The sequence below is a fragment of the Impatiens glandulifera genome, chromosome 3, assembly GCF_907164915.1.
Source record: "Impatiens glandulifera chromosome 3, dImpGla2.1, whole genome shotgun sequence".
Taxonomy (NCBI): Eukaryota; Viridiplantae; Streptophyta; class Magnoliopsida; order Ericales; family Balsaminaceae; genus Impatiens; species Impatiens glandulifera.
The window spans coordinates 15,565,040-15,589,053 of NC_061864.1; the positions used below are offsets into that span (position 1 = coordinate 15,565,040).

Genomic DNA, 24,014 nt, shown 5'->3' on the forward strand with positions numbered 1-24,014 from the left:
AAAAATCACGGTAAACCATTTAAAATCGTCCAATGTTACAAAAAATATTATTATATATGGTAGCAAATACATAACTCTAAAAAAATGTGTTCATAGAAAGAAATTGAATATTGAAGTTTTAACCCACCAAATATTTCAGTGGTAAGAATCAACTTAAAAGACAAAAAAAAAAATTATAGGTTCGATTTCATCTAAAAACGCTTTGTGTTGAAGCGGGGATCATGACTGTAGATAGCATGACTGTGAGTGTCATATTAGTTCTCCTTAACTAAAATATTTTTTAAAAATTTGTTAAATAAAATATTCACATTAATACACCCCGCCAGTTTTATTGACCTTTTATAATTTATTTTAAATTATTTTCAAGTCAACTGGTCCATTAAAATTTGATTTTTATTTGTTGATTATCATTTCTTCCATCCATATATTTTGTATGAGAGTAATCTCACCCGTTCCAAATATTTTAATTAAAATCAAAATTTAGAGATTAGATAAATTGTCTTACATAAAAATATTATTGACATGTCTGAGTGAATGAGTGATGTCTGAGTGAGTCAATCGTTTGGTTGTTAGAATGTTTTTGATAGAAACGGTGAGCTCGATTGGATTAAGTCGATGAGTTTATATCCCGATTATTTTCTAGTGGACTATTGTGTTCGGAAAAAACCGTAAGACGTTTAGTGATCAGGATCGATCATGGCGTTTACTTCACAACGCTATTATTATGATGATATGTGAGATCTCTTCTGGAAAACCGGTGCAAACGATCAGTGAACTAATTGATTTTCTTGAAATATTCGATCTCGTTAATGTTAGAGTTTATGTTTTATTTTGTTCGTTGGTGAACATTTTTTGTTTATATTTCATTGTTACGCTTAATTGGTTAATCTCATTGTGTTTTGAGTGTTTTGGTGACTAGGTAATCAAACGTATTTTTATATTATTTTTATCGTTATGTTTAAACAATTATCATTTATATTATATTACATAAATTTTTTTAAGATAAATTGTCTCACTACATATTAAACTATTATTATTTAATTTTATGGTGAAAGTTAACATAACCTCACAACATGACTTTTCCTTTTAAGTTAAAATGTTCTATTACATATCTCTCTATAAAGCTAATTCAAAACGTAATAAAGGTAATACAAATACCTAAAAAATTAAAACAAACAATTATCTATGTAACATACCATACATTTTTTTTTAAAGGGTAATACCACTTGATTAAAAAATGATAAAGAAAAGAAAAACATTTTACAAGTCCAAAAAATGCTGCGAGTCAGCATCCTTACATCAGCACTATTGAGTATTGGAGTGCATACTGATTAGGATCAGACTTTTAAAATCTATTTAAACATTTAATTTTAGAAAACTAATCCCACAGTAATCTAATGATTCACATTTTAAATTGAAGTTACAGTAGTATTAAGAATTGAAAGTCACATTTAATTATCCATTTCACTAGCTAGCAAACATAATATACTAATAATATTTTAAAGCAATAGTAAAGGATTAATGGATGGATGGCATGGATGTAGTCAAAACAAGTGGGTCCAGATTCTTAGGAGGTATATTTGTCTATAATAATAATAATAATAATAATAATAAAAAGTATATTATCATATTTGGCAGGGGGGAAACAGAAGCAATCGGACGATCGCGATCGTTTCTCACTTTTCTGTTTTGTTTTGATGCTTTGAAAAAGTATTATTTATTATATACTCTCTTCCTAAGACACACTGGTCTGGTCAGCAGCAATTCATTCACATGGAAACTAAACCAACAAAACAACTTCACAAATCTCTCAATTCCTCTTTACTCTCCGATTCAGACAGGAGACCTTCTTCTTCTTCTTCATCTTCTTCGTCCTTTTCTTCTTCTCACTCTCAATCTCACTCTAACAGCCCCAACCCTTTCCCTTCTTCCGTCTTCCTCGATATTATCGACAATCAACAACACAACAACAACAACGATTCCCAAGAACAAGAAGAAGAAGAAGAAGCTCAATCCTTAATCCGTTCATCCTCTTCCTTGGAATCCCCAACCCTCCTCCTCCTCCACCACTCTAATGTCCCTCGCAACAAGATCCGACGATGCAGGACAGCACCCGCCATGGCAGTCGTCGGTCGCGACCTCCATCCCTCCTCTGAACACGCTGCTGACGACCCTAAACCCCAACCCGAATTATCCTCCCTCGTTCGTCAGGCAGCAATTCTCCTTCTTGTCTACCTCTCCTTGGGCGTAATAGTCTACTCTTTCAACTCCGGCAGCTTCTCCGGCATCGAGACTCACCCTGTCGTCGACGCACTCTACTTCTGCATAGTAACCATGTGCACAATTGGCTACGGTGATATCGCTCCTTCTTCTCCAGCCACCAAGGTGTTCGCATGCGTCTTCGTTCTACTGGGTTTCGGATTCATCGACATTTTGTTAAGTGGGGTCGTGAATTACGTCCTGGATAGGCAAGAGTCAATGATTATCGCCGGAATTAAAGCCGGCAGAACCCCTGGTAAAAGCTTCTCGCCCAGGAATTACATTGTGGATGTCGAGAAAGGGAGGATGAGGATCAGACTAAAGGTATTAATAGTAGTAGTAGAATCAACTATCAAGTAAGAACGAACCCTAATTAGTAATATTACATATAATTGACAGGTGGGTTTGGCGCTGGGGGTGGTGGTGCTGTGTATTGGGTTAGGGGCGGTGGTTCTGAAACAAGTGGAGGATTTGAATTGGGTGGACTCTTTTTACTTATCTGTAATGTCAGTGACAACGGTTGGATATGGAGATAGGGCATTCAATACACTATCCGGCAGGCTTTTTGCGGCACTCTGGCTGCTGGTCTCGACCCTGGCTGTGGCTAGAGCTTTTCTTTACCTTGCTGAGGCTAGAGTTGACAAAAGGCATAGGAGAATTGCTAAATGGGTTTTACAAAGAGAAATTACTGTACATGATCTCATTGCTGCTGATATCAATCACAATGGTTTCATCAGGTCTCTTTCCTAATCAATTATTATATTCTCTATTCTTAATAATATTATATAAAATAGTCTTTACATACTTTCCTAATTAAAATATCTTCAAACAATCATTAAATAACTCAAATAATCTTAAAAAAAAGAAGAAAATCTTCAAACAGACAAGCTCCTAGATCTGTCTTTCTATTAACATATGCTATAAAACAATGTGTATAAAGCTATCTCCTTTATATGGTTTATGTGTTGCCCCTATCTCAACCATTGGAGTTTTCTAGATTTGAACAATTAAAACAGTAAATGTCTAATGTGATTGAAATCTTGGCTGCTTGTGTTAGTCACCTTTGTCTCTAAACACACTTCAGCTAGTTCAAGAAACAATCATATTATTTGATAAGGACAACTCCTACTTTAGTTATAATCTAGCATTTCTATGACTTCAATTTCTCCTAACCAAAATTTAGTATAATTTTTATTTTACTGTTTCTTGAACAGTCAATCAGAATACGTGGTGTATAAGCTGAAAGAGCTGGGGAAGATTAGGGAGAAAGACGTGATACAGATATGCGAGCAATTCAATAAACTTGATCCAAATAACTCGGGAAAGATCACTTTGCCTGACCTGTTAGGGAATCGTTTGCCTCATGGATAACCGGTGCTGCTGAAAATCCCAATATGGCTCCTCCTGCATATAAATGGGATTTTGATTCTTATTACTTTTGGTTATTGAACATCTTTTTAATGTACAGTTAGACATTTTCCATATTTAATTGATTAAATCTTCAATGATGGCATTTGAATAATTGAGATCACTGTTAAAACACTTGAGATGCAGTAAGAAAGAAACAAAGGTGTAATTGCTTTCAAATTTTCCAGAGGATATTTGAACAATGAGAATATTGAATTGATTATATATCCTTTACCTGAAGTTGTTACAATATTGAGTTACACTTTCATATTGGGTGACCAATTCAAGATTGTTTTCATGTTTCAGCATCAGTAGTATAGAAACCTGCAGTTTTAGGAATACATTGAACAAATATATAATTATCCAGAGAGATTTTATCAAGAACAAGGCAAAGCTAATATTTGAAAGGTTGTGGCCTGAAAACCTGAGTTAAGAACTCATTGTCTGGTTGCTGCTTGCTCATCATTCTTAAGTAGACCATAATTTATACTTCCATATGAACCCTCTCCAATTAAAGCATTAGATCTGAAGTGGAAGGACCTTCAATTGGTTTGATTTCACAGCTTGGGAGCCTTTAGATGATACTACAGCTCCAAGATTTCCTGGACAATGTAGTTCTAGAAGTTAATTTACACTAGATTATGGATATTTGAAGGGGATTTTCCAAGAGAATACAGAATCGGATAGGTTTTCTGTGAAATAGAAAGAACTAGACAGATCTATAATAATATCTGGAAGAACAAATGTGTGTGGAGCTGTTATTTTCTATTTGGTTGAAGGAATAAGATTCATCAGCAAATGCAATGCAACGAGCAGTCGGAAGAAATTAAGAAGCATAAAAGTGAACATTAGGGCAGCAAAAGCGTAGAATCAGTGTAAAAATCTCATATCTAGATGTCCAAACATAGAATCGACATTACCGTACTCTATTTTTAACGAAATTGTTAGCAACAATGGAGAATTGAACTTGATGAATTGGAATCAAACTTCAAACGAGTAATAACGATGTCAGTTTATACAGATAGAAAGTATACAGATAGAAAGTAAACGAGTAATACGAAATTGTTATCAGCAATGGAGAATTGAACTTGATGAATTGGAAACAACGATTCTTTCAACTTCAAACGAACAGTTCTGATAGTGGAATGAATTGATTAATAACGATGTCAGTTTATACAGATAGAAAGTAAAAGAGACAATCGGAACCTGAGATGTTAAAAGCAGTAGGGAAGTAATTACATAGCAAGCGACTCGCCATGTTTTCTCGATATCTACAGAAATGGAAGAAGAAGAAGAAGAAGGCGATCCTCGACGGCAATGAATTGCAGAAATAGGCGTGTTTTGGTCTCCTTTTCCCACCATAATAATCACATAGTCAACCGTTTAGTCTCCTTTGAAAACGACCTTCATGCGTATTATGTATCTAAGAGCTTCTTTCTTTTCTTTTCTTTTAAAAATCTAGCCCACCAACTGTTTGATTTAATTATATTTAAAAAATTTAGACTAGGTTTTAGTTTAGTGTGCACTTATTTTTGCATATTCTTATTCTTTTTAAATTAGTAATAGTTGTTTGTTATTTGATTAATTCTTAATAGGTAGTTATAGCGAAGAAAACTATTGAAATCTATAGACTTTGCTAATAATATTATTAGTTTTAACATTCTTTTATCAGTTATTTACAATTGGTATCGGGGCATAACATCGATCACCGAGAGAGGGAAAGAAATCGAACTCTAAAAGTCGAACGTGAAATTTGACCGTCGAAGAATATATCGCAAAGGGATACTATCAAGTTGTGACTTTGAAGTATATATAAATGACTGAAATTCAAGGCAAGTCATCGATTGAGAATTCTAACGTTTGGCGGACAACACTACAATCATTTGAGTGAATTTATAACCGAGGTTCAACAGAGTCAGTTGGAGGAGGTGAGAACCAAAGACTACAAGGTAAAACACTCACTCTATCTAGCAGTCAATAGAACTATATTCGAGCAGTTTCTTGATCGTAAAACCTCTAAAATAGTGTGGAACTCTTTGAAAATTAAATATGACGGTAATGAAAATGTGAAGATGTCCTTGCTAAACACTTTAATAAAGGAATTTGCTACATTGCTAGAGTCACGGTTGTGGCAAACCAAATGAGAACTAATGGGGAAATAATGACCGACACCATCATAGTAGAGAAAATTCTTACAACTTTAACCGAGAAGTTCACCTATGTTATGGTATCTATAATGACCAACCACCAATGTGAAGCAATGTAAAGTCATCTATAAGATTCTTGAGGATCTTTGGCTGAGAAGAAAAAAAACTAGATGATAGAAGTCATGTTTGTATTTTTTTTTTTTTGGAGTAAACAAGGAATCTAAAGCCTATAGGCTTTATGATCCAGTCTCGGGGAAAATTATCATCAGTAAGGATGTTTATTTTAAGAGAATAAATGTTAGAATTGTGAAGTTGGAATCCTAAATACAAACAAATAACCAATGTGGAAAAGTGGTGTCTTTAAAAAAGAAGTTAACAGTGAAGGTGAGAACATTGTTTAATCAAACTCACTTTGTGTGAATGAGGAAAAACAACAAACTATGACTGAAGAAGTTGAACATGTGCCATGTGGGGAGTAGCGTACATGCAAAAAGTTCTTCAATTCAACATGCTACTCTAACAAGAAGAGTTAGGAGAGCCCCATCTGACACTAAGGCAATTGAAGAAGAAAAATAATGGAGTGATATATGTCACTATGGATCCAAATTTTTTTTAGGAAACTTCTCTAAATGAAACCAATACTTGTCATAGAAAAGAATGAACTTGAAAAATGATGGAGTTACCTAAGGGAGCTAAAAGGATTGGAGTCAAATGGATTTACAAAACAAAACTCAATGAAAAGGGAAAAGTTGAAAAACGCAAAGCCAAGTTAGTTGTTAAAGGTTATGCACTACAGTATTGACTATTGATTATAATGAAGAGATGTGATACAATTAGAATGATAATTGCAGTGGCGGCTCAAAAGAAATGAAATTTGTTTTAAATTGATGTAAAAAGTGCATTTCTTCATGGTAAATTGACTGAGGATGTGTTTGTTGATCAGCCTAGAGGCTTTGTGAAAAAATGAGAAGAAAGTAAGGTCTATAAAAACTTAAGAAAGCCATGTATGGGTTGAAACAAGCTCCTAAGACTTGGTATAGTCGCATTGATAATTACTTTTTTAAACATGGTTTTGTCAAATGTCCATTGGAGCCTTACATTGTTCGTTAGTCATAAATCCGAAAGTGAAATTCTGATTGTTAGTTTGTATGTAGACGACCTGATTCTTATAGGTAATAATGAAGGACACGATCAAACAATTTAAAGAAATTATGAAGACTGAATTTGAAATGACTGATCTCGGTCTCATGAAGTTCTTTTTGAGAGTTGAAGTAAACAGAAAAAAGAAGGAATCTTTGTCAGTATATAATTGAAGTGTTTGAAAGATTTGGTCTGATTGAGTGTAATCCAGTTAAGAATCCTATAGTTTCAGGAGCTAAATTCTCTAAAGAGGAAGATGAAATTAAAGCTGATCCCACAACTTATAAAGAGATGGTTGGAAATCTGAGATACCTTACGATTACCCGACCAAATATCATGTTCATAGTCGGGATAACTAGTAGATATATGGAATCTCCTACACAGGTCTTTAAATCTGGGCATTCTCTATAAACAGGGCAAGGTGGATGAATTAGTTAGATACACAGAAATGAACTATGTCGAGACACCAATGATCAAAAAAGTATCTCAAGGTATGTTTTTTGGTTAGGAGGAGGAGTTGTAGCCTGGTCTTCTAAAAAAAGCCCATAGTTATTCTTTCTACAACTGAAGAAGAACTGGTGGCTATTAATGCTGGAGAATGTTAAGCTTTGTGGATGAAAAGAATTTTAGAGACTCTTCACCATTCACAAAATAAATGCATTGTATTATTATGTGATAATATATCTATAATTTGATTGTCTAAAAATGATATTATGTAGGAGAAATGAATAGATCTTATACATCGCAAGACTGATGATTAGATATCTTGACATTATGATTAAGTCACTGAAGATTGAAAATTTTGAAAAGCTAAGAAACACTATAAGAATTGTTGAAAATAAACTAAATGAAAATACAGTCTAGTTTAAGGAAGAGCTAGTTTAGTACCATTTATTATTTGATTAATTCTTAGTAAATGGTATTAATTAATTATATTTTGAACTTTTTAAGCTAATAACACTTTTAAGTCTATAAAGTTTGTTATTACTTATTATTAGCAATTCTTGCATCCTTTTATAAGTTATTTACACATCATTATAATAAACATATAATAAACTATTATTAGTTGAATTTAATATGAATGAATGAATCATGATCCATAAAAACCCACTCAATCCGATTAAAGATCATCAAATAAATCCAAGGCTATATATTCAATAATAAAAAATAAGGCATCTTTTGGATTCATCATATTACCCAACAAAATGGGCAAAAGAGAGCAACTGAATTGATGCCCTTAGCAGAAGAAACTACATTCCAATTCATATAACAAAAGTGTATTAGAGATCCCTCCAGTTTCTCCAGAAATAGAACAAAATCTCTTATAATCTATCTGGAGGGTGAACCAATACAACAACAATAATAATAATAATAATAATAATAAAATGCAATAGTAAATGACAGAACAACATCAAACAAACTAAACAGGTAAGAAGATATTATTATTCATTACCAAGAAGCAGAAGAACTTTCTTAAGCTTGGGGCTTCTCCCATTTGAGTGGCTTAACAACTTCCCAGGTAAAGTCGGCATCATCCCTTCCAAAGTGCCCATAAGCAGCAGTCTTCAAGAACCTCCCATTTCCCCTCTTAAGATCAAGGTTAATCGCAATCATACCAGGCCTGAAATCGAAGTTCTCCTTAACCAGTTGAAGAATCTCCTTATCCGGAATCTTTCCAGTTTTGTAACTGTCAACAAAAACCGACAAGGGTTCAGGGACACCAATAGCATATGACACCTGAACCAAACACCTCCTAGCTAGTCCACTCGCAACAATGCTCTTAGCAGCCTGCCTCACTATGTAAGCCCCACTCCTGTCCACTTTCGTGGGATCCTTCCCTGAGAAAGCACCGCCACCGTGGGCACCCCAACCTCCGTAGGTATCGATGATAATCTTACGCCCGGTGAGACCCGCATCTCCGTGGGGTCCTCCGATGACGAATCGCCCAGAAGGGTTGAGATGGAAGATTGTCTTCTCGTCTAGGTATTGGGCAGGGATGACCGGTTTGATCACGTGTTCTTTGAGGTCGGCAGCGATTTCGTCGTTGGTCACGGTTTCATCGTGCTGGGTCGAGATCAGGACAGTGTGGACACGAATTGGGACCATTGCACCGTTCTCGTTGTAGTACTCGACAGTTACTTGTGTCTTCCCGTCTGGTCTCAGCCATGCGCACGTTCCGTTCTTCCTGACTTCAGTCAGCTTGGCTCCAAGCTTGGTTGCAAGGACGTGACTCAGAGGCATGAGTTCAGGGGTTTCGTCGGTTGCATAACCGAACATGTGACCCTGGTCACCAGCTCCAATCTCTTCAGGGCGTTTGGTGAGATGTCCATGGACACCTTGGGCGATATCAGGGCTTTGCTGTTCAATGTTGACTAGAACCTTACAGTTGTCAGCGTCAAGACCTACATCATCTGAAACAAAACCAATTTCGCGGCAGGTGTCACGAACGATCTTCTCGTAGTCTACATTGGCCTTGGTGGTGATTTCTCCGAAGACCATAACCATGTTGGTTTTGGTGCAGGTCTCACAGGCGACCTTGCTGTCGGCGTCCTGTGCAAGGCAGGCGTCGAGGACTGCATCGGAGATCTGGTCACATAGCTTGTCAGGGTGACCTTCGTTCACAGACTCGGAGGTAAACAAGAAGGTCTCCATTCTGTAGAGCGAAAAACGATTAAGATCTTATAACCTAGTAAGAAATCTAATCGGCAATTCAACAAAAATGAAAACGAATCAATACGATTTAGCCTACAAAGAATAGATCAAACAAACTCAATCGGCGGACGAACACAAACCACAATGAGGATTTGAAGTAACTAAAGATGATTTGAGTAGTCAGTCAGATCTAGTAGATTTGAATCAAAGTCCTAAGACAGACAGAATCATATAATCTGATAAATTACACAGACGTTTGTATATGAATGAAATAGAAATAGAAATGAAGAGGCATGCAAAAGTAAGGTATATTACCGGAATAGCGCGAGATAGGGTTTGCAGATCTGGATCCCTTAGATTCAGTGAACTCCGATATGGCTGGCTGCCTGGACGATTCTATTCTGAAGAATGAAGCTGCTATTTATAGACAGACGGAGAATCCACCAAACATTACACCTACTGGAGACCGGATTAGCCCGTTGAAATGCTCTAAATTGTAGTTAGTGCGGGAGATCTCATTAGACATATATAAAATAATTAAATAAATTATATATCATCATACATTTACTTTATAAAAAAATATATATATAAATCGTGTAGAGGAGTTGGTGATCATTTCGAGTTCATGTCCAACCTTTTTTTTATTAGTAATAAAAAGTTATTTGATTTTTAAGTATTATTGTCTTTTATTATTTTCTGACACCGTCTTTTATTGGTTCGTTCGGTTTGCTCTATTACAACCGTCATGGTTAAAAAACTTAAATGAGTTCTTTTTTTTAAAAATTCTCAGTAAATCACATAATCGTTAGATAATTTCTAATATAAGTTTTATTTGTTAAAATTGATTATGCAATTTAATATTTTGATCATTAATTATTATTATTTTTTAATTTTAATTTGTATTATTTACTAATTAATTTATTACTCTTATTTGAATTTAATGAGAATTAATATTTATAAAAAAATAATATTTTTTTTAATCTTTAGACAAAATTTGAATAAATTATTTATTTTTTAAGATACTACATGAAATTATCATATATATTGATTTGAATTGTTATGTCATGTATCTCAATTAGATTAGTTTAGAATAGTAGAATTAAATAAGACAATTTTTACTTTAAGTTAGCTTAATGAGTTATTACATACACACTTTTATAAAAAAAAAATTAAAAAAAAATGTTAAAGATGTAATTTTCAAATAATTATAAATGGATTGATTGTTTGCTACTTGCTACAAACATTCAAAGGAGCTTTTTGATAATGGGTTGGAAATGCGGTGTTGTTGAGTTGGAAATGTTGGGTAGTTTTTGTCATATTGTGATTTTCCTAATAAAATATAAACCGTGTTTACGTCATAATTATAAATATATACAATAATGTTAAAGATAATTTTATTCATTTTCATTTAACTTTATATGAATATTGAAAATTTATATTATAAATTTATTTATTATTCTATTTTTTTTAAAACTCACATTTTTTATTTTCCAAATTTTGTCTAAAAATAATAAAATTTTAATTTTTTTTTACTAAGAAATTTTGAATTGAAGTAAATTATCAGGACTATTTGTATAACTTATTAAATTTAAAATAATATACAATTTTTTATTTTTATTTGATGCAAATATATATATATAATGATACTTAATTTTTAAAGTGTTCGGACTGAGAGCTGTGGTTAATTTAGATATATACTGTATGTGAGAGTAAATGGATACTTAGGTTGAATTATGGGTTGACCCGTTTATAAACTTAAAACGATTAAAAATAAAATTAAAAATGTTATAGGTATGGTTCGAACTTGCAACATAACAAAATAAGTACAACCTTTTAACCAACTAGGTTAATAACACTTTATATTTTAAATTCAACACCAAATTTGATGAACGCGGTGGTTAATCAATAATTTTAATCAGTCATAATTCTCTTTTGACTCTGCGCACTATTATTAGTGAGCAATAATGAAATAATTTCGTCATATTTATAGAGATAGAGAACATAATTCATAAGAATATAGTAAGTCTTGTCTGAATTACTTTAATGCAGTCTTTACATTTTCCCGTTCACTCGAAGTATGGAGAAGAAGTGGCCTCTAGAGGTCAAACTAATTGAGTTGAGGAATCAAACTGTATCAATTGTTTTAGAGATCGTTCTGCAATATGAGATTGAGTCGGATTGTGGGTTGACCCGTCCATAAACTTAAAACGGTTAAAATAAAATTAAAAATGATATCACATTTTTACCGTAATATTTTTTCACGGTTTTTTATATTATTACTCGTATAAATGTACGAGAATAAATGCTAGTTATTTTTAATAGGAATATATTTGTAAGATTCATTTACATCTTTATCCTCAAACACAACACTAAAGTAGTCATCCATCATTCCATAACATTTAAATTTGACTTTTCCCCTCTTTTTAACATTCAATACCTTTTTTAAGAATTAAAGATTCATCTAAATTGCTTTGATCTTTATAAAGACGTGAAATTAATTTTATTAATTAATTTTTTGGCAAAAGAAAACGGTGAAATCCCATTAGAAAATAAATTCAATCAAATAGACATTTATTTTTATAAATAATTCAAACAAAACAAGAAAATAAATACTCATACACATAACCATTCAACTGGAATATTAGAAGTGTCAAGACATTCTACTTCATATGGATTGAGATTAAGGCGAAATAATTAATTTGATTATTGTTGTTTACTTCTTTTTAGTCAATTGTTTTAATTAGCATTATTCATTTCCTTTAATTTTATGTATAAAATTATTTATTTTTCTTTTAATAAAACAAATTTTATTGAAAAAACACCAAGAATTTTATATTAATAAACTTAAAATTTAATTATACTCCTATTTCATTCATGCATGATCATGTTTATATAAAATATATCATTTAATATTCCATTCAAATTAAAACACGTATATTAAAATACACAAAAAGTAAATAAATAAATAAATAAAAATGCAGTTGAAACGCATGAAAAAATTGAAGGAAATTGGTAGGTTGAATATTTTGACATTTCAACTTATTGGTTGATTTTTTTGACATTATATCTCACGCATGAGAAAGAGACTGCGGTTGTTGGGAAAGGTGCAATTCTATCATATGTATGAAAAGTTGTAAATGTGAATAATTATATATTTTTATAGAAAAGTATTTTGGTTGAGTTATATATTAGTATTATTTTTTATTTTTTAAATATGTGTAATTTAATTCTTATTAAAAATACTTTAACTGGGTCTCCAAATCCAGTGTTTATAAGGCCAAGGCTGTTTTCTTGGCAGTATCATTCACTTTCTCTCTCAGTTTCAATTTCCAAATAATATGTGAAACAACCTATTTACATATATGAAGCCCTTAAATTGAAGGAAAAATTAATTAGTTCGTTCAAGTTTTTTAAATTAAAAAATATTTGTTTGTGTTACTTTATATAATTTTAATTCCAACAAATTCATAATGATTAACTATTTAAATAACATCAATCTAGTGGTTCTCCGATATAATTGATAGTCAATAGAGACTAAAACGAGAATAATATTTATATCATAGTCTCAATACTAATAAACACAATTAAATATATAATATCATTATTATTAATATATTATTTATTATTTATATTTTAATTTTAATTTTAATAATTTTTAATAATAATATGAATTTTTAATATACTATAAAAACATAATTTTATATCATTTCATTCTAAAGAAGTTTTAATTTTTTAATAAATGGTATAAATTGTGTCCCACTAGAATTATTATGCAGCTTTAATATACAAACTTTAATTAGCTCAACATTAAAAATTATCAATCACGCATAGCTATGTAAACTAAGTTTTTACTGGTCACCACAATATATATAAGCTGTTAAAATAATTCACTAATATAAAATTATATTTAAATAATATATATATATAGATAAATAATATATAAAAATCTAAAAATTATTAAAAATGAATTATCTGTTTAGATTTACTTTCTCTATAAATAGTTAAAAAATTAGAGATTAGTAAGATTTTTTTGCTAAAACAAAAAAAAAAATATAAAATTAAAGAAACAAATTATAATTTTCATGCATTATATAATTGAGCCACCTGAACTTGAAATCGGGTGACCGGCACCTCACGGTTAAACATGGTTGGTGATGAGGTATTACTTTTTATTATTTTTTTCACTTTTAAAATAATGCAAAATACCAACGTGCTGACATCAACCGTTATTCTTCTTTGCTTTATATTCGGTTTAATAATTCATTTTCGTGAAGAATTATGGTTGATTACTAACTCATATTAATTTCAAATTGGACATTTTGGTCACAAGGGTTAAACATATAGCCCGTAAATATATTTAACTGCAGAACTTATCGTCTGACGGACTAAAACTCAGAATCTCTCAAGGAAACTTGTGATATCCATTAAGGTAGCCCAATAGTAAAAATTAACATAGAAATCATTAGGTCACGAAATCATTAGGTCACGTATTCACGCTCTGAATTAATGTATAGAGCCATGTCTATAACCTATAGCCTATAGGATGTCATGCTAGTTTTCATCAAAATTTGAAGTTTTTAAAATAAGATCCAATAAACATTGTTTAATCATTTTTCTTTCATTTTATCACTTAATTTATTAATTAAAATGTAAAATTCTCTTTATTTTAAATTATTATTTTAATTTTAGAATTATATATTAATACCTTTTAAATACTTTTAAAATTTTTTTTATAACTCTTCAAAATCACCGTCGATCATTATCTTTCAAATAATAAATAAACTTAAAGAACATTGTTTTCTTTAAATTAGAGAAGGAAATAATTGATTAATTTTGTAATTATTTTATATGTAGATTAAGTAGAAAGGGCTGACTATATGAACAATACTTCTTGTTCTTATGCTACCTACCCATTGACTATTGAGTGTGAAACCCAATAAATTCCACATTAAAAAAACCAACATGATCATCCCTATTTAGCCATTTTCCTTAAATTTGTTCAACATAATATATAATACATAAAGTATCATCATTTTCAGTTCTTGAGGCTAAACTACAGAACAATGATATGTTGGGCTAAAAATAATTATCAAAATTTATACCAAAATGTGAAATTGAAGGGGATTAAAAAGAAGATAGAAATAGCATCCACCCGAGCTGATTCGCTTCGATTATATGCTTGAGAATTCCATTATCTGCATACCCCTTCCAGCTACTGCAATCTGATATCTATCTCTGAAGAAGTAACAATGTTATTATTAGGTTAAAAGAATCCTGAAATAAGAACCAAGGGTAAATGAACATCTTTTTTTTTTACCTGCCATATAATTGCACGTCAAGAGCTTCCGGTTCTGGAACACTGACAATCAGATGAGCTCTTTCGGTTAGCCTTCCTTGGTTATCAAGTCGCCAACATCTTACTCGCTGATCAAGACCCGTGGAGAATACCCAATTCCCATCTGTCCAAATTCCTTCATACCATAAAAGTCATAATATATTTGTTATTAGCTCATAAAATACCCTCTAGACGTTCATTATATACATAAAAAAAAAGTTTAAAGCAATCATGATCAAATTTTAATGCATACCCTTCACAGCTGAGCTATGGGCGGAAGCAATTCTCTCATGATGAGTAACTATCATTCTCGAATTTTTGTCCAAAGAAACTTGAAGACAGTTAACTGCCTGGTCATCTCCACCACTAACAACCATGATGTGTCTCGAACCAGAATCTAAACCTGTTAAATTCTGTATATGGGAGACACGGAGACAGTTAACTCCAGATTGATGGATACCATTTAGAACATGCAAAGGTTGTATTCTAACTATTTCAGATGAGGAAGAATCGACATCCTCCGATTCAACCGTTTTAGAATCAGCCGATTCATCTGAACATGCAATGGTACCATTTAGCATGTTTCCATCCGTTTCCTTGGTATTATCAGACTTTTTTTCCGAGCCAACGCTTCTTTGAAGTGTTCTCCACCATCTTCCACCCTGGCTTCCCCTTCCAGTTCGTGGACGCTTCTGACAATCAATAGATTTCTCCAATTGGGAAGCAGATATTGAGTGCATAAAATCTGTTATGCTCTCGGTAAGATTCCAAATGGCAATGCCTCCATCAGTAGATCCGCTGAATAACAGGAAACAACTCCCATTGTCAATGCCATCTGCAAATCAAACATCTTTTTAGTATTACAATGTAAATATTATTAAGGTTTTTGCATACTAAGGATGTGTTTAATATGAATGTTGAATATTAAATTTTAAGTGCCAGATAAGTTAAGTGTCAATAAAATCAATGTTGAATAAACAAAATGAAAATAGCTAAATTTTAAGTAATTGATATTCAAGTTGATTTGATAAACTCCGGAACTAATGTAGGGAAAGTCATTAAAGACTATTTTACCACTTATAGTGACATAATTCGATTAATTTTTAGGGGTTAAAGTTGTCTTTTGAACGTTAATACTATATTACCGAGTTAAGTCACTCGTAGCTACTGAGCTGAGCCATATTTTTAAGCTTAACTTTTTTAATTAGTTTGAGTTGGATCTAAAGAAATAAGAATCAAGTAATTCTAAATAATAATATTATTATATGAACTTCATTTTTTTGCTAAGACTAAATAAGATGTGTTATCAGCTATTACACCAAATAGAAAAAGAGAGTAGTATTACAATGGAGACACACAAACCAACAAAGTTAAATAGTTCATTCGCAATCAAAAGCTTACTTTTTTTTATTAGCAAAAAAGAAAAAAGAAGCTTACTTTCAGGAGATGGGTCTCTAGGAACAACGACATGCTGCAATGCCAAAACCGGTGATAACAAGGGTTCCAATATAGCAACATCAAACCTGCAAGATAAAAAAAAGATCTCTTAGAACATCAGTAAAACATATCCTCAGGACAGTTTGAAATCATTAATATACTTATTTGTGAATACCAAAGTCGATAGGGTAATAATAGAGCTCGTAATGTTAATGTGGCATCTGAACAAGCCACCACAACAAAGCAGACAGTCATCCTGTGACAAGAACAGAAAATTAGTGCAAGTCACTTCATTGTACAAACAGATCAATGCTAGTTAATCAAAACAAGCATACCCCAAAAGTTCCACAAGAAAAGCAGTAACAGCAAGGTATCGCCAATCATCTTCAGAAACATAAGTATTGCAAGACTGTGATTCGACCTTACTGTTTTCAACGTTTTCATCAGCTTTAATCTCTTTCTTGGGGTAAACTTTGATTTCACGTGTACTGCAATGCTTAGCTGGCATGTCTGTAGAAAGCCACTGGAATGACATTGAAGATGATTTTGATAAGGACTTGGCTGCTCTTTCATTTCCATCAACTGAGACAGTGTCTAAAACTCCTATGTTTTTCCTTTGCTTCCATGAGGTTAGGACTCTCTTAGCGCCAACTGAAATTAGAAGACTAATATTCTCTCTGTCCTCAAAGGATACATTCAGTCTACTTGTGTCATAAGGTGTTGTTATCACATCTGCTGCGACTTTATGTACTTTTGATGCAAAGCATAATGACCTTACAGCTGATCCACCAACATGTTCCCCAAGCAATTTTGACAAAGACCAATTCATGGCATCTACATCATATCTTAAACAATACATAATAACCACCCATGTTAGTAATCGTATTAGCTTTTGTGGAAAAGGAAATATTTTAAGCAAGGTAGCATTGAATAGACAGGAATTTTTCTACATGTTTTGATATATTTGTGAAAATATGAAGACTCGTTTAGCTAAGGTTCACGGACACAAGGTCATGAGTTCAAACCTTCATGAATCATGACCATTTAAAAAATAAATTTGTGAAAATATTAAAAAGGAAACAATATTACCTAGTTAATCTCACAGTTCCATCTTCACATCCAGTAGCAATCCACGTGGAACTACTTGGGGAATCTTCAGAAATAAAACACATGGAATGTATCTCTCTACCATGGAACTGCACATGGAGACTCTGAGGATATATCTTCTTCTCATCATTTGGCATCCAATGACTATGGATATAGATGATCTCATCCTGTTAATAGCAGAAAAAACATCATATTAATGTCCCAAGACTTTCTCCACACAAAAATTCACTAGCAAGAACAGGTAAGAGTAAAGCATCAAAGCATCTTTGCCTATTTATGGGGATTCCAAAAATGGATCTTGTGAGAAAGAATGAGGATAAGTTCTTGATATGACAATACCATAAAATGGCATATTTTTTCAATTTTTAGACTAGGGATTTTTTCTGGAGGAAGCTAACACAACATCCGACCACCGTGAGCACCCTCTAAACATTAATCAAGGTGTTTTCAGTGTGAAACAAACTTGAGACCTCAACCTCTTTGTTCAAGTCTTCTAAACCAAATATTTACAGTGTTCTCATTGGCTTCAAGAGGAGGGGAGATGAAACCTTGACAAATGCGAAGCGGTTCATAATCTCTGGAACGTCACCGAGGTAGTAAGAATGAGGTCGCCGCCATCCACCACATGGAACATGAACAACCTGCCTTGTGTTAGTCTGAAGAACATAATATTCACATATTTCCAGGAAAAGTCAATAAGTAGAAGAAAGTACCTTTGTTTCAGTCAGTAAGTTCCATATTAGAAAATTAGTTGATGAAAACCCTACTGCATAACTGCCGCTGACCAATTTACTGGCACCAGTAGAACATTTAATAACACTCAGTTCTTTCACTTGTTTCATCCCCATGAATTCCAATTTTTTACGATATTTGTCATATTCCAAATAACATATACATCCATCTCCTCCAGTCTGAAAATTACAAACATTACAAAGCAGTCAACAAAAGGCACACATGAAACTCGAGTTAGCCCATATAGTGAGGCACTTTCAACTTTTGAGCACTGTACAGGGCAATACAAGTTTTTTGTTCTGATTAAAGACGAAAGGATCTATATCAAGCCATACCGAACATATCTCAATTTGACAGGAACTATATACAGACACTGAAATGCTGCAAACACCTGATATCCCATGGGCCCCTTTGAAATGGGTTAAGGTAGCTATTTTCTCTTCTGTTGCAGCTGATAGGAGGGTTTGTAACAAAGGGAACAGCATCAAGTTACCACGTAGATCACCACACACCAGCATCTGAAATGAAAATACTAGATCAAGTAATAATAGATAGCTTCACATTGATTGAACACAACATTCTATGGAGTTTTTTAACAACGTAGATCTCCACAAACCAGCATCAGGAGAAACTGAGACCAACTAAAATTGCAGTTGCAAAAAGCATCATTAATGAAATTCAGGAGCATAGCTTTTTATGTTCTGGATCACCAAGTCTTAACAAGGTCTTGACGGTGAAGTTCAAAGTGAGATTTAGTGCCTAAATAACCTACTCCGGAATGAATAGGTCAATTCTTTTATAAATGAGGAAAAAAATATAAGTGCCAATAAGGTATTCAAAAGTCATAGTCTAGTAATTAATAATGAGAATCAAGTATCATTTAAGAATCTAGACTGTTTTCGATATATGAAAAAGATCACCAGAACCCCCAAATGAAAAATATATATATAAATTTACCTCCCCTTCAAGACATGCGTTCAAACACATAATCCTTGTCCCAAAGCATGACACAAACTCTGCTACTAGAGACACACTGCAACTATCATCAGAACAGCACAAGTCGGATTGTGTAGGATCACCTATCCTCCACAGTTTTAGTGCACCTTTAGGATCGGCAGTGAAAATGTACCTAATAACAGATGAAGAGAAAAAAAGGCATACATTGGCTTTATAACTAAAGAACCTAATAACCAACAACCATGACTTTCTAAGTTCCATCAGACTCCCACACCCAACAAAAAAAAAGAACATTTATCTGTATGGTGTAGGAACAACTAAAAGAAATTAACAGCTCAGTACTGGTTTTGTAAATGTCAATGCTTTTATTTTGCATATTTTCAATAATCAGTAATTTCATTTCTTAATTTTGTCACTTTATTTTTAGAACAGTTAGTTTTTTTCTTCTTCTGAAAATAGCAAGGTGATCTCTCTTCTTGTGTTTTGGGTTTCTATTAAACTAAGGAGTCTACTTCAATGAGTAAAATTTCAATATTACCTCTAAAACAGTTCAATGAGAAGAGGAAACATTTGTCCTTAAGAAGGTCATCACAACCAGTAGCATATAGTTTGTTTTCTTGAACTACTTTAAGAGTGCACTATTATTTCATATGTTTTTTTCAACTCCATCCATCTGAAACCTAACTTTTTCTGAGGACAATGGAGAAGAATTACCTATTGCCTAATTCCTTGCACCAGTATGTTGCCAAGAGCTGTCTTTCCGCTTCAGCCAACCAAGTAAATATTTGGCACACCTTAACACCACAATCATCACTCACAACATAAATAACTGTCAGATGCCCTTTACCATCACCAACAGCTACCCAATCTTCAAGAATGCTGGGAACGCTTGATGAGCGTCTTGACAACAAATCCATGCAAATAATTGGAACTTCTTTACTGACACGAACAAGTTCAGTCCATTTCACATCCCCCTTGTTAGATAATCTAGCGTGATATATGAAACCGTTGTTTGTAGCTACATAAAGGCTATCTTCTTGTGCAAAATGCAAGCACCTCACATATTCACTTTTGCTGCAAGATACAAAAAGGAACAAGTGATTTCAGTAGGTAAAGCACCTATTGAGCGAAAGTAATTAACAGGACCAAAGGTAGTTAATTGACAAGTAAGCCCTAACCATCCATATAACATGCATGTGTTCACATACAAATAATTGTTGGAATGAATCTTAGACAATCTAGACAAGGACCAGATAGAGTTAGCCCTAACAGAATAAAAATGAAAATGAAGCCTTCATTACTGAGAAGAGTGGGGAGTCATAAATGATTGCTATAAAGTAACTTCATGCTAGATACAGGAACTAATGTTGCTTATTATATGCATAACATGTCTCGTTCACTTTAAGAACAACTTTCAGGATTTATGAGAATGAGAAATGCACCTGTCCATTAATCCCTTCTGTTGGGGGCTAGGGATACGAATAGCAAGCATCTTCATTTTGTTAATTGATCCTTTTACATCTTCATCATGCCCCTCAGGTATACTAGACAAGGAGTCTTGCAAGCAATGGACCTTTATGGCAGAGTCAAATCCACCAGTAACAAGAAGTGAGGATCCAGGATCATATAAGCATCTCCATAGTCCCCTCCCTCTAGACAATTGACAAGGCATCAATGCAAAAATTGTATAAAATTTACTGTGATCCCAATTGTAAGCTTCAGACAGTTACTGGTAGTAAGAGTTATACATGCATGTAGTGACTTACACATGCTCCTTGATTGTTACAAGCTGATTGCCATCTAGGTCCCACACACGGCAAGTACAATCTTCACCACCAGTGATGATTAACTGGACCAAAGTCAATTTACAAAGCACTATAACTACAGAACACGAAAATAATAAAAAGCCAAAACTGGTAAGAAGCTAGCTGATATGAATAAGCCACCATTGGAGTGTTCTCCAGAGCTTACCTTATCGAATATGTCACAATCCCAAATCCGAGCATTATGTCCAAATAGAACAGGGCCAACTATGTGTGAGCCAAGAGCATCTGAAGCTTTAACTTCTTTACTTTCAGTATGAATGACCCAGAGCCGGGCACTGGATTCAGGAAAATCAACAAAGAAATCTTTGTTTACGAGAATTAAAAATATATCAAAAGAAGCAACAGTCACAAATGACATATAACACACCTACGATCATCAGAGACAGACAAAAGTTTTGATCCATCAGAGGTCCAAGCAATCCGAAATATCGAACCTTCATGCCCAACCAGCCTACACATATCTACAGCTTCATAATATTGCCTTTCCACAGGATTTCTCAATGAAGAATCATTGAGTGGAGCTACCTTCCAGACAATTATCTGCGGAATATATTGGCTCAGGAGTTCATGTAAGATCCAAAAATACATTACCATTTTCTTTTGTAGAGGAAAGAGGTAATAAACTTGGTAGCATTACTACATGCAATTATGTCTAACTGTAGTTTCTCCAGTAAATGCTTCAATAAAACTAATCAGCAACAAGATGTCAAGAACCAATTAAATGTCCAGATAAGACAACTGAATATTCCTCTCGGCAATGTGGTATCACCCAGACATTGGTACTTAGTTTTGCAAGTGGATGATTTTCTGGATTTGATCTGGCCGATTAGTGTTGGTGAGTTAGTTGTGCAGGATTTAGGCTAGATTTACTGTCGTGAACTTCATCATTTTTCAAAATACTCCATATCTATTTGGCAAACTAATTTGATCTTTTCAGTGACATACAACAGATTAACATCAAGAGTGTGGCTGCAAGAATCAGTGACTCAATAATATCATGCATGAGTATGAGGGCAAAGTAGAAAATATTTGAAGTCAATAAGATGATTATGAAATAGGATTATAGGCAGTTTGCGTCTATTAACATTGCCAATCCATGGGTAAAAAGGACTGACAATCTCAAAACATGAGTAGTGGTACCAGTAAGGCCACTAAAGCTCATAAAACAGATAATCATCCCAAAGAACAAAGCCAATGTGAAAACATTACCAAAAACCAATATTATTATACAATATGCACCTCATTGTATATAGTACCAGATGCTATACGAAGATCTTCAACTGTATCCCCCCACATCCGCATGGAATATAAAAGACTCCGATCTAAGAAAGTATCAAGAATACAACTGTCAAGGATTCAAACACCAAAAATCTAGTTCAAATGATGCATGTATGATATAACAATCAGCAAAACTAATAAGAGGTGGAGACTAGGATATAAACAACTCTAGGATAAAAGTTAGTTAAAAAATTTAGTACTAATAATAAGTTAAACAGTTATCCAGCTTTCCATTCAGCCAGCAGCCAATGGGGTTGCTATAAATAATTGGAAATCTAGACCTTTTAACAAATGCATAAATAATGATTAATAAACAGCTACAAGATTATACTCCTGGAAGAAACATTTGAATTCACTTTTTAAAACTTAACCTGGAGAGGAGACTGTTCGAATGACATTGCCTCCGACGGTATCCCAGAAATGGATAGAGTTGTCACTGCATCCAATGGCAAGATACTGAACGGGTTTCTCATTATCCTACCAACAGTATAACAGATAAATTATTAACTTACAAACAACCATAAGAAAAATGAAATTTGAAAGAGAGAATAGAGAGAGATTACTTAATGAAGAATTAAAACATGATGCATTACCCTTAAGAAGCTGACATCCAAGATCCAGTGACTAAATTTGGGCAATGATTGTATCAAAGACAGATGAACTGTATTTTTTCTCTCAATCTGTAAATTAAATAGTTTGACTCTCCTTTCACCAAATACCGCAATGGTGAATGCAAATTTAGGAGACAGAGAATGGTCTGTTTTCAGTAGGTCCTTATTGAAGTTGAAGAAGCTACAGATTATCCCATGGACACGAATACCTTCAAACACTTGAAACGATCTGATGATTTCTACACATTCTAGATCATATAATAGAAGCTGTGAACCCGTTCCTGGTAAACAAGGATTAGCAAGAAAGCATCAAAATATCAGTATCAAATTTCGAATGACGAGTTAAATTGATATATCTAGCAAAAAGACTAACTGACTCATAAACAATGTGATTTGGTTTGTTCAACTAAATATATTAAAGAAAGTATTGCAGCTAAGTTGTAGCATTTGAACATCAATAAGTGAATATCAAACATAGAAACCGGAGATGTTTAAGGAACTTACCAGCAAGGAGATAAGGACGGATAGAGAGATGGCGAGGTACATGTAGAAAACAAAGTGCAGAAATGTCACCAAGATAAGGCCCAGTGCGAAAGCACCAGTCACCGGCCTCCGACATAGTAGTCATAATTTCAGAACTGAAGCCAACCTCTCCTACTACACTTCGATCCCCGCCCAGATTTCTTTGATTGTTTTTGCACTGTTCTGAGATTCCGCCAGTCTTTCAGTCGCGACGGCGCAGCCAGTCTTTACAACTAAAGAACACTAAATGTGGGTTTCTCAAGTTTAGTTTTTTTCTTTTACTTCTCTTCTTAAAAAAACAATATATATATTTAACCATTCAAATTAATCAATTAAAATAATTTTAATTTATTTTTATATAATTAAAATTTTAAATACAAAACACATTATATTTTAGACATAAGTTGATTTTAAAACAATAAAACATATATTAAAGAGTCAAAGTAAGTTTAAAAAAAATATTTGGATGGCTGTAATTAAAATTATATTGAATTTCTAATTCCAATTCACATGAATTGATTTTTATATTTTTATAATTTAATTCTTATTTATGAAAATATGATATAATTTAATTTAATTTTTTATGTTTGAAAAAATATATAAT

The 24,014-nt window shown here is 33.1% G+C and overlaps 2 protein-coding genes and 1 long non-coding RNA gene across 6 annotated transcripts; all 3 read right to left on the reverse strand.

Moving 5' to 3' along the window:
- Nucleotides 1-1,511: 1,511 nt before the first annotated feature.
- On the reverse strand, nt 1,512-4,651 carry LOC124928675. 3 transcript variants are annotated; one of them, XR_007098576.1, is made up of 4 exons: nt 4,592-4,651; nt 4,091-4,268; nt 3,902-3,990; nt 2,431-3,663 (listed from the first exon to the last, which is right to left on the reverse strand). It is a non-coding gene; the product is annotated as an uncharacterized LOC124928675 (long non-coding RNA). The 3 variants fall into 3 exon arrangements; XR_007098575.1 differs by having other exon boundaries at nt 4,587-4,651; XR_007098574.1 differs by lacking the exon at nt 4,592-4,651 and having other exon boundaries at nt 1,512-3,663; nt 4,091-4,580.
- A 3,545-nt stretch (nt 4,652-8,196) lies between these two features.
- Nucleotides 8,197-10,059, reverse strand: LOC124929203 (S-adenosylmethionine synthase 5-like). Its single transcript, XM_047469504.1, has 2 exons — nt 9,921-10,059; nt 8,197-9,606 (listed from the first exon to the last, which is right to left on the reverse strand). Exon 2 carries the CDS (start codon nt 9,603-9,605, stop codon nt 8,427-8,429), a length of 1,179 nt encoding a protein of 392 aa, XP_047325460.1. The 5' UTR covers nt 9,606; nt 9,921-10,059; the 3' UTR covers nt 8,197-8,426.
- Nucleotides 10,060-14,532: 4,473 nt separating this feature from the next.
- LOC124929581 lies at nt 14,533-23,673 on the reverse strand. Of its 2 annotated transcripts, XM_047469982.1 has the most exons (20): nt 23,393-23,673; nt 22,871-23,169; nt 22,649-22,754; nt 22,239-22,321; nt 21,367-21,539; nt 21,145-21,274; nt 20,940-21,022; nt 20,616-20,825; nt 19,888-20,247; nt 19,174-19,345; nt 18,552-18,734; nt 18,198-18,395; nt 18,033-18,125; nt 17,467-17,651; nt 16,713-17,222; nt 16,553-16,633; nt 16,378-16,463; nt 15,194-15,775; nt 14,923-15,076; nt 14,533-14,840 (listed from the first exon to the last, which is right to left on the reverse strand). In XM_047469982.1, the coding sequence occupies exons 1-20, from the start codon at nt 23,514-23,516 to the stop codon at nt 14,777-14,779; spliced, it is 3,876 nt and encodes a 1,291-aa protein (XP_047325938.1). In that variant the 5' UTR covers nt 23,517-23,673; the 3' UTR covers nt 14,533-14,776. The 2 variants fall into 2 exon arrangements, with proteins under 2 accessions (XP_047325938.1, XP_047325939.1); XM_047469983.1 differs by lacking the exons at nt 22,649-22,754; nt 22,871-23,169; nt 23,393-23,673 and having other exon boundaries at nt 22,256-22,321.
- Between the last annotated feature and the right edge of the window lie 341 nt (nt 23,674-24,014).